Source organism: Triplophysa rosa, linkage group LG22 (genome assembly GCF_024868665.1).
Source record: "Triplophysa rosa linkage group LG22, Trosa_1v2, whole genome shotgun sequence".
Taxonomy (NCBI): domain Eukaryota; kingdom Metazoa; phylum Chordata; class Actinopteri; order Cypriniformes; family Nemacheilidae; genus Triplophysa; species Triplophysa rosa.
The window spans coordinates 13,410,580-13,427,503 of NC_079911.1; the positions used below are offsets into that span (position 1 = coordinate 13,410,580).

The following is a 16,924-nucleotide window of genomic DNA, read 5'->3' on the forward strand; positions in this document are numbered from 1 at the left end:
ACTGCTCGACACGGCTCTGTGGTCTTAACAAAGGTCTTCTGAAGCGAATCGATGCATTTGTTTAAGAGAAATATCCATATTGACAGTGCTATTAATGTTAATGTCTAGCTTCAGTTATGCCTTGGCTGCGCGTGAACCTGAGGCTTGTTTTTCCGGCAAATGGCGGTGACGAAAGCTCCTGCACAGAGAAGACGGTATCCTATTGGAACAAAACGAAAAATGCTGCGTTCATCATTTGCCGGAAAAACTTTAAATACTCATATTCAAATACAACAAAAATAATACAATAGTATTATTTGTAGGCCTACACGTATTTAGGAAATATGTCAAATTATTTTATGTGATAACCTCGTTTTTATGACAGTTTTCATGTGTCTTGTCATGCAGTCAGTCTTTCACATTTCTGTTGGATGGCTTTATGTCACTTCTAAGGTTTGATTTTGTTGAAATTCAACAGACAATGGACCACAATACATCTAGAAATGCATCTGCGGCTGTATATGTTTTATAAAGGTTTAAACTGTTTTCCTGCAGTTTAAATCTAGCTTCTTAGAGGAATCTGTGGGTGACAGGAATTGATCCCTGTTATGTCCCTGGTGACTGTTTGTCTGTATGACAAAGTGAGTGAGTGAGTCATGGTCAGTCATGCCAGTGATCTGTAGTAGTAAAGTATCATCAATGTGTTTGCTACTATTTTTACTAAATTATCTAACAAGTAGACAATGAAGATATCAAGCATTTATTTTGGTGTTATCTCTATATAGTGCTAGTTACATTTTAGACATTGTTTAGGAAGGTACTTATAACAATATAAAGGTTCAAAGCTCTGCTTTTAGTCACTTTAAATAAAAGCTTTTACTAAATACATAAGTGTATCTGTTTCTCAAGGGATCTCCCATTGAAAGGCATTAATTTATCTACAACAATGTGGTTTGGCCCCATCCTGATTATAATTCGTTTTTCTATTTATTTTATATAGCTCCACAGTGTTACATGTTTTATTAATACATTTAGGCCAGCAGAATAACTTTATTTTTCTTTCTGTCATGTCCTGCAGACACAGACAGGGCATTTAGCCTCCTAGAGGACTATTGCTCCAAACTGAAGAAACCAGAGGAACAACAGCTGAAAACTGCCATCTTAAGAGTTATGAGCATCTTTAAAAGCAGTCTTTTCCAGGCGCTTATAGGTAAGAGTATGACTGTACTGAGCTTTCTGTTTGAACCGTACAGAACATTTTTCTGATGGAATATGCCCCTCATTTTCCTTCTATGGGAAAATAGGTCAAAGAAAACACAGGAGATGCAAAGTGAAGCTCTTGATTTGTGAGCCGCATACAAATGTTCCTGAAATCGATTTTTAGGACATTTACTCCAATCTTAAAATCTTAAAACAGTATTTTAAATTTCGGGGCTAATGTTTTATTTTTATATTTGCTTCATTGAGTATGCATGTGTTTTCTCTACTGATGTAACATTTGCTCATAGTTCATTCTTAAGCAGTGGGCACATTCTGCCGCTTTAGGGCTTTTTTCTGAAATAAAGTTATTTTTAACCTTGCTGATGTGGCAGGAGATGCTTTCCTGTGCTTCTGGTTTTTCAAAGGTGTTCCTTTTGAGCTCATCTCTGCAATATTTTGTCTTTTAGATAAAGGTGATTGTTTAAATGAATATCTAACAGTCTCTCTTGATTGGTTTTACTGCTGCGGTCAAATGCGGCCTACGTGCTTTTAGCTATTCGTAAGCGCTAGAGAATGATTTTCAATTTAGTGTTTTCATCTGAGCAAAATCCTTGCTTGAAAGTCCAGAATGTGAAATTTAGTGCTTTAGAGCGTTTCAATGTACATGTACTGAATGGGATGTAGGCTTATTGCATTGATTCCAGAATATAATCATCTTCATTTACTTAATGAGATGAGCCACTTCTGTCAAAGTCAAGATGTATTGTAGGTTCTTATTCTGGTCTAAAGCAAAGCTTCATTTAATCAGCTAGCAGGGAAGCTCAGATATGAGAAGCGCTGCTGTAGCTCATAGTCTTGTTGCTGGGTGCTTTTGCTCCCATTAGTGAAATGTATGACCCCAAACATTGTCTTTAAACAAACTTCCTGCAGCATTTTAATGCATGATTTGATTTATGTGAATTTTCTATTGTTTTTCTGAAATTATACTGGTATGTGTCATGGCTCTGCTTCATTTAGTCATGTTTTTCTTGGTCCTGTAGCAGAGCCATGACTAAGTCTTTGGTTATGTGTGGAGAGAAACATATTATTGTCCTTTTGACAATAATATGCGTTCTCTCCAGTGTCTCGTCATTGGCCCCGCCCCTCTCGTTTCCTTGTGATCTTTCCCTGAGTGTTTGATTACCCACACCTGCCCCATGTCTTATCCCTCGTTTGTGTTTCCTATATATACCCTCTTGTTTCTTTGTCTTGTGTTGGTGGATTACATGTGGATGTTCGTGTACATGTGATGTCGTGGTGTATTCCAAACTTGTCCAAATCGGTGTTCCTTGTTCCCTCCGTGAGTCATTGTTGGTCTTATGTTAGTTTAAGTCAAGTGTTTTATAGTATAGTTTATAGTCCTTGGTTCCTGTGTTTTCCTGTTATTATTTATTCCCATTGTCTTTGTCAGTGTTTTTCCCCATCGAGGGAGTTTTTGTTTTGTGTTCGTTTAAAATAAAATACCCCTGTTAAAACCCCTTACCTGCCATTGCCTGCACTTGGGTTCTTCTCGCCACGTATACGTGACAGTATGTCATTCAAAACAAACCAGGGGTCGGTTGCATAAACTGCTAGTCTTAGATGTTATTCATCACATCTTTTTCTTCAAGATTGGTCATAACTTCTTTAAATCAGTTACATAAAAAGTTAGATTGGGCAAATTGAATTATGAAAAATAATGCTGATTAGTCCTAACTAATTCCTAGTCTGTGAGAATAGCTGTTAAGAAGCTGTCTTAACTTGGCGGCTAAGTTAATGCAACTGGGCCCATCACAGTGCAATGTCAAACTAAGTTTTTTTTTAATACTGTAGGTTGTCATAGTTGGTCAAAGACTCTCTTTAAGTTATAACATTTCTCATAGTAATTTCTGAATTGTAATGATTTTTGCCATTGCTCTGTTCAGAATAAGCTTTGTTGCATTTACTATGGTATATCACCAGGCTTAATGCTTAAATTTCACCTCTAGTTCTCAACAAGCCTTTAGAGGGATAGTTCACCCAAAAATGAAAACTTTGTCATCATTTACTCACCCTCTTGTCATTTCAAACCTGTATGACTTTCGCTCTCCTGCAAAACACAACATTTTGAAGAATGTAGGTAACCGCACAATGGCAGTACCCATTCACTTCTAAAGATTGTCATACAGGTTGGTTTGAAATGACAAGAGGGTGAGTAAATGATGACACAATTTTCATTTTTGGGAGAACTATCCCTTTAAATAGTTATATAGATAACATTTGGTCACGCATATAAAAATCACATAATTCATAAAACATTGGGCCTGATGTAGGCTATAAATATGATCGTAATGTGTGTACACTGTAAAAAAATCCTAAAAAACAAACAGTAAAACATCGTGTTTTTCTTGTAAATTTCCCTGTAATTTGACGTTTTTTTACTGTATTTCAAAAATACGTTAAAACTCTGTAAAAATACAAGAAAATATTATTCTTAGAATATAAAATTATTTTACACAATACAAGAAAAATCTGTAAAATAACAGTAAAATTCTGTTAAATTACAAGGTTTCTTTTACAGTGTATTTTCCACGTACACACAGTTTTACACATACTGCCCAGTTTATTTAAATGCAATATCCTAATAGCTTTTATAATAGCTTGATAGGTTGTTTTGTGGTTTGGGGTCAGAGATTTGGCTTTGGACGGTGTCTTATTTGTAAGAGTAGATTGTACTACGTCCTCATATTCTGTAATATCTATAATGTTCCTCTCTGACCTTTAGCTCAACCCACTGATCATCATATGTTCACAGAGGATTGCTTTCTAATAACTAGAAAAGGTGACATGATCTTGACAGCTCCTCGTGTACCTTGGTGTCTTATCTGTAATACATCATAATCAAATTACCAAATGCATCTGAAACCGTACAGTTAGCTTGAACAATTGCAAACAATTGCGCAACTTTATTGATTTTCAATAAAATGCCATTAAAGGTTTAGGTCACTAATGCTTCCTGAAATAGCAGTAATCATCTTAGACGGTATTAGTGTACGAGTTATCTGGACAGTGTGCCATCATGGTGGAGGAGTGGAGTCTATTAACTGCTTAACCTATTCTCCCATTGACCAAGAAACACACGTGGAGCACTATGAAGAATGTCACTCAGTTATTGCTATCACAACAACTGATAAATTAGGTTGAACTGCAATGGCAAGCTTGTGTTGTGGTTTCATAGCTTCATGACATCTTGGTTCATGTGCCCTTTTTCTTATATTTTAGTGTTTCTTTAAGAAAGAATCAAGGATCCAAAACTATTGTGCAAGGTATTGACTGTGTAAGTAATGTAAAATTCTGTACTTTGATTTTCTTTGGGCTCGTGTAGCTTCTCCAGAGCAGTTCTGTCTGTATTAAGAGTCTGTTCTTTTTTTAATGAGATTTCCTGGCTAAATATTCTCTATCACAGCTGCTCATCGGAATCCTTTGGATTGTGAGTTCCTAATCGAGAAACCGACCACAGTCTGCCAATTTGCTCCATAGAGGTTTTTAATGGGCCCTATTTGTCACTGTCAAGCGAACAAGGTTGGACGCTGCCCTCTTAATAGAAGAGCCATGACGGCGCACTCTTGTTTCGCAGAGAGTCCGTCCCACGAGGAGCGTTTTTTGCTCCTGCTGCTAAACTGTAATCAGATCAGTTACGTTTGCTGGAGGGAAGTCCCTCGGACCACAGTCTGAGAAATAGCCATCTGGATTTGAGCTCCAGTGCTAAAATAATGCCAGTCAGCTTTTACTAGAGTTCTAGGGTTTCTAGAGTTCTAGCACACTCATCAAAAGTTGATTTGACTGGACGTCTCATTTTGCAGTCCAGGCGGCACGGATCTGATCAATTATTGTGTTCATGTCTGAGTGTATATCCAGCTATCAATCATTTGAAAGTCCAAAAAGCAGTACTCACAACCAGTTTACTTACATACTTTAAGTGTCACATGTTTCTGAGTGCAACTTAACAAGAACAAAATTTAGGACAGGACTTTTGAAAAATTTGGCGCTATACTAGAATAAGGCAAGATTGAAAGGGAGGGATAGAAGATACATTGGCAACTTTAGCCAAAAAGACCAATTTATTACATTTTGATGAAAGATTATAAAAGCAGAAATATTATTTTAAGATCATGTGGTAAATATTAAGCACGGATGAATCATGCATATAATATAATATAAATACCTAATATATAATACTGTTTATTAAATACAGAGACACAAGAAAAGAAAATATAATTCATTTTAATATTATGTTAACTTTTAATGTCAAAGGGGGTTGTAAAAGTGCACATAAAAAATTAAAAACTCGTATTTTTATATATTTTTTGTTTTTTACACGTTAATTTGAGTTTTTTTTATCAGTTTGGTTACGTCCTTTTGTCATTTTATCATTTATTTGTTTATGTTTATATTACTATAGACGATTTCATCGGACGCACACACCTGGCCCGAAGTTAATTTTCGGTCTGTGTTTATTTTAATATTAATTTATCTTCATATTTTATAGTATATCAATTGTATTAAGTTAAATTTAAACTACCTAACAGTTATTGATTCTTTGCGGAGGTCTGTTTGGGTCTGTCTTTCTATACAAGTTCAATTTATTATTATGTCAGTTTTAGTTTTAGTAGTGTATTGTAACCTCGATTCAAAATGTTTGAGTAGATTAATGTGTGAGATGATTTTAACAGAAGAATGAGATTATTAGACTGAGATTCGTCCATGATTCCTGTCCCAGAATAATCCTACTGTAGTTTTTTTTTTTAGTTTGTTCTCTGTTGTTTATCCTGCTGCTCTGTGACAGCAGCACAACAGACTGGCCTCTCTCTCTCTCTCTCTCTCTCTCTCTCTCTCTCTCTCTCTCTCCTGTCATTCATCTGGTCCAGTTTTGTCCCCTGACCAAGTGGATGTTAGTTATGTGGATGGGGCATGCATGTGTATACTGGGTGAGATCTTTCAGGTGAACGTGGGCTCCGTTCCTCAATGAGTCGCCAGAGATATGCTTGATATAAGGTCAGTGTGCTTTGTGACCAACTTTTCAGGAAAACACACTGGATTTGTTGTCAAGGAAATGTTTGAGGCGAGACATGGATATGATTTTTTCAAAGATTCTCGGGAGGGGAAAATCGGGGGAAAATCTCGGGAGTCTTTTTTATTTTATTTATTTATGATTATTGTGCTTGTGTTAGACTTATACGACTTGCCGTGTAGAACCTTCTTGTTTATTTAATGTTATAATTTGAGGTTATAAGTTTGTAGTTTTTCGACCATAAAACAATGTCTCAAAAATTATTTCAGTGGTAGAACAACTCTTAATTGGTCGAATGCAAATCATTCCACGAACTGACGTAGATTTGTGATGATGTGGTTACACGAGGAGTTTCGTGCAGGTCTGGGTGAGCATTCGCTTTTAGATAGACACGGAAAAAACACAGAAAAACACGTATTCATGCCATATGACCCCTTTAATGCTGGCTTAAAGATGCAAATGTAATGTGAATATTTTCCTTAGCAAGCCTTTAGCTCACCAAACAGAAACTGCTGAGCCCATCTGTGTTTCTCTGTTTCGCTTTACTGTTGGGCTGGAATCGTGCTTTGATTCAAAGAGAAAAAATGTTGCCATCTTGTGGAATTTTGTAGGAATATTGATTCAAATTATCTTTGAATCTTTGAATCTTTGAAATCTTATATATTTCTTTTACTTACCCCACTTGACATGTTATGTTTATTTAAAGCCAAACAGGAGTTCACCAAATAATAACTCTGATCAAATATTACAGCAAATATTTAAATAAACACAAGTCACTTTGTAGTATTTGCAATAAATAAACAAGATTAACTTATAGTATTTATTGCTACAGTTCCAACAGGAATAGTTATTAATAAAAGTGTACTTATTAATATATAGTCTTTTAATTGCTTTAAAATATCAATTAATTATTGTTATTAGATCTCCGTTAACTGATCTCATTTTCAGTTAACTTGTATAGAATAAATTGATATGCACAGTGTCCCTATGTTTTAAAAATGAGCAAAATAAGTATTTTTGGATTGTTGATGTAACACTTGTTTTCCAGCAGAGGGAGCTCTTTAGTTCTGTGTGGTCAGATAAGGTTCGAAAGAGCTAAAAAACCTAAACCCGATGATTCATGTCATTAGTTGACTGATTCATGAGTATACCAGTATGTCACATTTCTTTAATGACTTGGAGAGGTCTAAAATGACGTATGTCTGAATGTCGTAAATTAGTGTCAGGAAGTTTAAATTGTACCACATCACTTTTCATTAACAAGTCCATGAGTCTTGTTTGTAAATGCAATTGTATATGAACAGTAGAAACCCTTCAAGAACTTCCAAAGACCCTTCTTCTGCCATAGGTTTAATCATCTGGGAACACACAGCGGCTAAACTGTAAGCTTTGGATAAACACGTCCGCTAAATGTAAATATGTATACGTCAATGGGAGTATATATATATATAATATAAAAGAACATGGTTTACATAATGAATGTGTACTTGAATCTTTTCCTTTGAATTTCTCCTCCACTTTGCAATAACCCTTTTAAGTTTGCGTAAGCGTTGGTTTGGGATGAAATTATGAAGGACCGTAAGTGTGAATCTCACTGAGAGAACTTTATGAGTCAGATGTACACATGCCATATTCCTTTAAGAATAGTATAATGTGAGATGTGCAGTCTCTGCCTGTCTCCATGGTAACAGACTTTCAGCTAAAAGAGTTCCAGTGTCAGCCCGCACTAGCTCATGCAAAAAAGGAAAAAAACTTATTTCCGAAAGACAAATGAGTAAAAGTAGTGACGTAATCTGGCAATGAGAACTAAATTTAGTGGCACCAGGCTGTTAATAATAACTAGTTTCTGACTTTGACGGCTTTCCTTCAACTGTTTACGCTCCATTTTCAAATGCGGCATTCCAAGATTTCAGAGGGAGGGATGGTTGATTTTTTATTGTAGTACAAAGCCACTCCAGCACATGACTTACAGTGAATTTATCTGGTACAGATGATAGAAATTTAACTAAATGTGGAATTTAATGTTGTAAATACAGATTTTAACAATGCTTTGAATTGTCAGTGTAGACTCAACTTGAGCAAATCAAACATTTTGTTTTGACCAAACACATGTTTGCACGTGCCCACGACATAAGATTGAGCTTTTAGCTGGTATGAAATATAATTATTTGTTCCACAGTGGAACAATGTCAGCTAGTCAGATTAGTTTGTCAATCCGTTGCTGGAGTGGAGAAATGCAGAATTATCAAAGCCGACAGAGAGTGGCTGCCAAGAGCGAGAAGCAAGCTGTTCTTCTGTCACATCAGTATCTGGGAGCAATTTACTGGCCGTGTGTTTTGGAACAGGAGCATTTGCAGTTTGCTAAATGTGAGATACTAATCATAAATATGTTTTCATCTTCTCACTAAACAAAGAGAGGCGGTGCTGAGGGATCAGTTTTGTTCGTTTCCGTGAGACAGTTCCTTCATTAGTTTGACCATTAGAGTCATGGATCTCAGCTTAAAAGGGACAGGTTACCACCAAAAATGAAAATCCTGCCATCATTAAAGGTCCAGTGTATAAAATTTAGCGGCATCTAGCGGTGAGGTTGTGAATTGCAACCAACGGCTCACTCCACCCCTCCCTTTCAAAGCTCTACGGCTGACACAGGCTAAGATGTCATCACATTTCCACTTCTTTGCAAAATTAGGCAATGGGGAAATTAGCTAAATTCTTTAGCAAAATCAGCATTCAGTTATTTCCCACACTAGCTCCAGAAAGAACAAAAGGATGTTCATGAGTTAGTTTGATGTTATCCGTTTGCGTACAGCCAGAAATGCAATTCACTCTCTGTATAAAAACCTTTACTAAATCTAAATCACCATTCGCTTTCAAAACCAATGTTAATATTTAAAATGTCTCCTTTTGTGTTCTAGGGAAGACAGACAAATCTTACAGGTTTGAAATGTCATTTGAATTGATCAAATCTGAACTTCCGCTCAGAATTGTATGCATTTTACAATTGACTCTGTCTGTGTGAGTGATTTTATGAATCGTAGAAGAGAATCTACGTCATTATATAAGGTGTGTGTTGGTATGCATTGGTGGGTACCATAAGGAGCTGGAATAATCACTCCCTGGAGAGGAGTGAGATTACAGTCCTGAGCCCACTCCATCCATCCATTACATAAGAGAGAAACAGCTGCCCCTCCACAGTGTGTGAATGTGTGTTTGGTCAAACACACTTCTGTCCTTGTGTCTGTGAGTTGGTGTGTGCAGGAGAGTTCATGCATAGGGTGATGTGATTACGAATGTGAATTCTTCTGCTTCTCCTTCCTGGTTGCCTTGGAAACCAAGTGGCTAAGTTATTTCCTCCTGTGGTATCGGGTACACGATCTTACCTAACTGAATATGGGTCTCTGCTTGTATGGATCAGCCATTTATGCCCATCACATCAGTCACATTAGAGCCAACAATGGATAGAGCAAAGTTAAAGTTTTATTTATCAATGTTGTATTTATTTTATATAAATAAAAATAATTGATAAAATGATTTGGCTTGTAAATAATGCTCTTTAATATGAGGAAAGAAAATAAACAGTGAGTAAGAAGTGAATGATGACTCTGAATGATAAGTCTGGATATATCAGCAATTGGATTGCTTTCAAGATAGTTGTTAAGATTGACCATCTGAAACAATATTGATGATTTTAGCGCACCAAAAAAAAAGAGTAATTTTTGCCATCCTAGCTGGCTGATTTTAAAGGTGCTGTGTGTAATTTTTTTAAGGATCTATTGACAGAAATGCAATATAATATACATAACTATGTCTTCAGAGGTGTAAAGACCTTGCATAATGAAGAGTAATGTTTTTATTACCTTAGAATGAGCTATTTCTATCTACATACACCGCGGGTTCCCTTACATGGAATTCACCATGTGGTTTCTTGTAGCCTTGGCCTAAACGGACAAACTGCTCAACAGAGTGCATTTCATAAATACATTATCTCCTTCGACAAAGAAGCGAAAACGTGACAACATCTCAGTTATGTGTCTGCCACCGAAGTGCTCCGAAAGGGAGGGTTGAAGTGAGCCATTGGTTGCAATTTGCAACCTCGCCACTAGATGCCGCTAAATTTCATACACTGGGCCTTTAAAACTTAAAGGTCACACATCAGACCTTCTTTAAACTTTCAAATAAGACAGGTTTGTGGTTTGGAAGATTCTTGTACATGCTGATGGTTAAGTTAGTTAGTTAGTTAGTTAGTTTAGTTTAGTTTATCTCCTTAGGGAAAGTAAGGTTGCAGCGAGCTCACACAGACACAATAAGAGTCACAATTGGCATACGAAGATCAATACATAATTCAATAAACTAATTTGATAAATAAGATTTGTCTGCCTTAATCAATTAATATCAGAAGAAATATCAGAAGAAATAGAATTTTAAAATGTAATTGCTTGAGGGATAAAAGAAAATTTGGACCTGTTTTTCAACCGTCGACCGGATGGCAACAATTCAAAGGCAAAGGCTATAGGATGTCTCTTATCTTTCACAATATTGTTAGCTTTATTCAACACTTCAACATCTTTATATATACTTTCTATACTCGGTAAAGAAATCCCTAACAATTTACCTGCCAAAATCACCTCTTTCCTTAGTATCTTCTTCTGTGCCTCTGAAGCATTGCCATACCAGCAAATTAAACCAAATGTTATAACACTCTCAATAAAAGCACCATAAAAAATCTGAAACATTCCATTGTGGACATTGAACGAGAGTAATTTCTTTAAGAAATACATTCTTTGTTTGAATCTTTTTACTTAATTGCTCCGTCCACACACATCCCATTTAAGCTTATTATCCAATATGAAATGAATTTTTCTCTCTAAAATCAATAACCATCTCTTTTGTTTTTGAAGCATTCAATGGAAGATTTGATTTTTCACACCAATTTAAAAAGAAGTCCAAAACAGGCCCATGCTCTTCCTCTCCATCACATAAAAGACTCACTAGTGCAATATCAACTGCATATTTAATAATGTATCTATTCTGAAAGGAACTTGAACAAGAGTTAGTGTATAAGATAAAAAGTAAAGGAGATAAAACACACCCTTGGGGTGATCCAATCGAGGTAATCATTTTATCAGAAACAGATCCTCCTAACTTAACCTGCTGGGTTCTAAGACTGAGAAAATCGGTCACCCACATAATCAATTTTTTCTCAAGTGAGAATTCTCTTGCCAGAATATCAGCTAATATAGTAGGAGAAATATACTTAAAAGCTGATGAAAAGTCAGCTAAAATGCAAAAATTTTAGCATGTGTCTTTGGCTTCTCTAAGTGAGAGTGCAGTAAATGCAGTACAGTTAGGATTGCATCCTCTACCCCCCTAGAGGCTTGGTATGCAAATTGCAAGGGATCAATAAGATGCTGTGTTTGGGATACAATGTATTTTTTCACAAGCACTCAAAACTCTTCATCAGTAAGGATGTAAGTGCTATTGGTCGAAAGTCGTTTAATCCTGAAGCTCTAGAAACTTTTGCCACTGGAACTATTGTAGATGTTTTCCATAGAGCAGGTACAATACCAGTATTATTAGATGCTCTAAAAATATTAGTAAAGACTGGCGCTAACTGAACAGCACAATGTTTTAGAACGTCACCACATTTTTTATCCGGGCCTGAACTTTTATGAGGATTACATTTCTTAAAGGTCTGATTGACCGCTAATTCATCAATATAAAACCGGGAAGAGTTAATTTTAGAGGAGAACGCCATCTCTGAATCAGCGTTCCCACATCCACTGCCAAAACGACAAAAGTACGAGTTAAGCTGATTGGCCATCTTCAGATCCTCATTTCCTTGTAACACCAGAGATGGGTTACCTCTTCCCTTATAGGGTACGTTTGTCATGGTCTTAATCCCCTGCCAAGCTTGTCTGGCATTTCCTCATGTCAAGGAGGACTCTATTTTTTGTTTATATAAATGCTTATCTATGTGTATTAGATTACACATCTATGTGTATTAGGTTAAAGCAAGCAGGGGTTCTATCCTCATGTTGCGTTTTTAAGAAGCCGTGTCAAGTTAAAAAAATTCAACTTTTACATGCAGCACTGCTCATCAATGTCAGTTCCAAAAGCAGTGAACCAATCATAAGAAGTTGGAGACGGGGCAAGGGTTGCGAGCTTCTGTTTACAGTGGCAATTTGGCATGACAATTTGGCATTTTATATGGCGGAGGAGCTGTTCTAGGCTGCGCATACTGTATCTGAGCGCTGCGTCTCGCTTAGATGCAGAGACGCGTTCTGTCTGAATGACCCGTAAGACTGCCCAAATGTATACGTAACCTGTCAGTACAATTGCTTTGGAACATGATGTTCTGAATATGGTAAGAGCCGTTACATTTCCGTCACACGCTTGCAGTATTCGACCAATAACTACGCACTGGTGAACTGGCCAATCATAGCACACCTCGCTTTTCAGAGCCATGAGCTTTGTAAAACATCTGCATGTTTCAGAGAGGCGGGGCAAAGAGGAGATACAAACATGCACGGTATGTGGAAAATACAGCGTTTTTGAACCTTAAATCGTGTATACACATTGCATTACATCTAAAACAAACGATAATATTCATTTTAGCCGTGTCATATGACCCCTTTAACTGTCTTAAACACTGTCCCAGCTGCCCCTGTTCAACCTGGATACAGACAGAATCAGCTGCCACCTGCTCTGCTCTTATACAAGTTGAGGTAGGGACAGTGTGCGCAGCAGGATTGTCTCTGTTACGCTCCCTCAGATGTGAACAAGGGTCGTGTTTTTGTGTCCCAAACAGCTTTAACACAACAGAAGACAAAGCTTTTGAATTAATGATCAGCTGTGTGTGTATGTGTGCGAGAGGAGGGTGTAAGGTCATTGTTGGAATTGTAGAGAACAGGAGGCCATTGCAAGGATTAATCTGCTGCTCATGCTGTTAGATCAGGCATCTGGCACCACACACACACACAATTCTTTAGTGATGCCACTGTTTCAGTAATGACACTTTGCACAACATGTCCGTATAGAACGGAGGACTTCCACCAAGTTGTAAGTTTAATAGTATTGACTGTTGTTTTTAATGGTGTAAATTTGGATATTATTGCGCTGTACTACTGCGGTGGGTTACTTTGACGGTTTGTTTTGTGACAATAGTCAGATGTCTGTTAAAAGAGTTTGCATTTGACGTTTCTACGATTGTGTCACCCACGTTTCTTTGAGAGGTGGGATTTGCATACATTTGTGTCTGTAGACTCACTTTCATTTTATCTTTGCACTACAGAGGCGGACAAAACTAAATCACGTTTGCAATGAGTGTATTGGTGTTTGATGTGCAAATGCTTGAAAAACAACATTCGTCATGTTTACTAAGTGTTAGTGATATGTGTTTAACTTGCTTCGCTCTGAAACGCTGGACCAGCCGGGCGACTGTACTGTAGGAGGAATAACTAACAGAGTTTTGTCTTTGGAGTCTCAGTTTTATTTAAATGTAAATGAATTCTCGCTCTTTCAGATGGAATGAACTCCTGCTTCTGTTTGAAAGATGCTTCTATTGTTTTTTTCTTCTAAGCTTTACATTCATTATCACATGCAAAGTGCTCACACGGTCCGATGCAAGAAACCTCTGTTGTGTAGTACGATTTGCTAAATTTAAGTTTGTTCCATTTAATTCTTTATTTATTTTGTATATACATAGAAATTCAGTTTTTACGTAATACATCATCAGAGTGAGATTTTATATTTTAAAGGTAAAGCATTTTTAAAAAAATTCTAAAGGTTTCAACACATAAATGTTAGACAAAATGTTAAAATGAGAACATAGAAACAAGAAATCTTTAAGTATGTACTGTATGATAATCTTTAAGTATGTAGTATGATACTTTTTTCAAGAATTATATCTGTTGTCACACTGAATGTCTATTCACAGACTGATTTTATGTCTATTTATTTAATTTAATTTTATAAAATATTGTTTTGACAGAATGTTATTATGTCATAATTCTCCGTGCTTTTCTCCCACACATTCTATATTGGCACTGCAAACTGATAGAATGCACTTTCTCCTCTCTCTACAAGCCAGGGCTTAACTTGTTCCTAGTTAGGCTATGTAGCATTTGTCATAGCATATGGCGACTGGATTCAAGTCAGAGCTTTTACCCACCATGCATTGTGGCTTAATGTAACTGTTGCTTTTACTTAAATCTGTGTTCGGGGCTGAGAGAACAGAGCTCTCCAGATGGCCCCCGCAAGTGCTTGCACTCTTGTTTAAATATTTGGCTATCTTCATCGTCTCTGTCGAGCATCTCTTGAGGCAGAACGGAAGATAGCGTTGACCCACAATAGCAACGTCTCCTGTGACCTCATTTAACAGCACTTAACATATTGGCTTTTGTGTCGTCTGTTAGAACAAAAAGCGTGTAAAGAAATGGGAGAAAGATGTACAGGAATGTTTTTATTAACAATGTTACATTGTACGTTGTGACCAACCAAAATTGCACTTAACTGTACTGTTCAATATTTAAGGGTTTAGTTAACCCTAAAATGAAAATTCTGTTATCAGTTACTCACTCACGTGTAATTTTAAACCTGTATGCCTTTCTTTCTTTTACAGATCACAAAAGAATATATTTTGAGAAATGTTGGTAACAGAAAACCGTGCATTGGTTTTGTGTCCATTCAATAGAAGTGAATGGGGATCAACGGTTTCTTCAAAATATCTTCTTTTGTGTTTTGCAGAAGAAAGTCATACAGGTTTAAATACCAAGAGGTTGACTGATGACAGAATTTTCATTTTGGGGTGAACTATTCCTTTAAGATTTTTTGAAGTGCTGTGCCAGAAATATTCCATTCATGTCTAATTTTAGTCAGTCCTATGAATTTCAATTCGCAGTTCAGCATAAAATAAAAAATCAGCGATGTCCCATAAAAATCTAGGTAATGTAAACTTCCCCTACTTGCTTTTAAGTTTGTTGCCCATTTATAGAAATAGCTGAAAAGCCCTATTTCATTTCTTCATTGTAATGATTTGACATGGAATCTGTTCGGGTAAGCTAGCTAGAAATTTGTCACTAATCACACTTTTTGACCCAGAAACACAGATTAATCTGTATCATGGCAGACGCTCAATATTCCTGCTTTTTCTTTTAACGAAACAAGTGTGTCAGTGTGTTCACCTTCTATCTCTCTATGTCTCTCTCTTTCCCTCACTCTTTTTTCCCTCATGCTATGCAGAATTCATTTAGATGCCAAGGCATCAATCAAATAAATTGCCTACATTTAATTTGATCTCCCTCCAGCGGGAGATTACTCGTTTTTTTTTATCCAAAAGCTTGTTTAGACAGTGTTGAAACTACAGCGTTGTTCTAGCGGGTATTAAAAGACATTCACAGTGTGTGTCCATTTATCTGTCTCTGCAGATATCCAGGAGTTTTATGAAGTGACCCTGCTGAATTCTCAGAAGAGCTGTGAGCAGAAGCTCGTGGAGGTCGTTCACATGGCCGAGCAGTGGGAACACACTGCCACCACCTCCAACTCTCCCACCGAGGGTCCACAGCCAGCCTCCGCACCACCAGAGGTGAGGCAGATTCATGCACATATACTTTTACCGTTGGTATAGGATTTTGTTTCAGATTTATACATTGAGCTAAATTTTTGTGACCTATTTTCATCTTTTGGAGGTCCAGTGTTGCGTAGGCCAGTTGAAGAGAGGACAGCCCTTTTGGGGGAGGTTTTATTTCTCAGTGGGCCAGAGGACAATAAGAAGCTTCCAGCCTTTAATAACACCACCATGTGCTGTTTATTTTGCCCTGCTGCTATTTTTGTGTTATTTCACTCCATTAAAGGGACAGTTCGCCCAAAAATAAAAATGATGTCGTCATTTACTCAACCTCTTGTCATTTCAAACCTCTATGACTTTCTATCTTCTAAAGAACACAAAAGAAGATATTTTGAAGAATGTTGGTAACCGAACAACGGCATTCACTTCTATAGTGTATGGACACAAAACCAATGCAAGTCAATGGGTACCTCCATTGTTCAGTTATCAACATTCTGCAAAATACCTTCTGTTGTTCTACTTTCATGTGATGACAGAATTTTCAATTTTGGGTGAACTTTCCCTTTAAACCTAGGGATGCACCGAAACGAAAATTCTTGGCCGAAGCCGAACATGATGTGAAACACTTGGCTCAAGGCTGAATAATACCGAACACCGAACATGGTTTTTAGCATTTCTTCTATTTATTAAGCCATTTTTTTCACTATTGCACAAACTGAATAGTCAAAATGTGCTTTTTATAATTTGTCTTGCTTTTCAATAAAATACAATACAACTTAATATAAAATTAAGCAAAACAAAGTAAATTAAAACAAAAAATTGAGCCCTCTCCCTTCATGATTAGCCTATATTAATTAGGCCTGCAAAAAGAATGTAATGTAAGTTACTCTGTACCCCTACAACAAAACACTTCATTAAAAACTGTCATTCCACATTAGGCCTATAAGATAAAAATAAAAATAAACAAAAACTGTTGGATTATTATAGGCTACATTGCAAAATGATTTTAAGAAAAAAAATCTAATGCAAGCAATTCTGACTGATGCTGACTGACACCCATTTCAGTTCCTGTCTCTCCTCCAAACTCCGCCCACAAAAGCTGACTGTTCTCT

General features: G+C 36.7%; 1 protein-coding gene across 16 annotated transcripts in view; it reads left to right on the plus strand.

Annotated features, from left to right (window-relative positions):
- The window catches only part of dlg2 (discs, large homolog 2 (Drosophila)), a 193,767-nt gene that overhangs the window by 2,806 nt on the left and 174,037 nt on the right, over positions 1-16,924 (plus strand). For all 16 annotated transcript variants that reach the window (XM_057320912.1, XM_057320911.1, XM_057320920.1 and 13 more), the window contains exons 2-3: positions 1,058-1,189; positions 15,673-15,830. In XM_057320912.1, the coding sequence (XP_057176895.1) occupies positions 1,058-1,189; positions 15,673-15,830 (290 nt within the window). The remainder of the gene's footprint in view (positions 1-1,057; positions 1,190-15,672; positions 15,831-16,924) is intronic.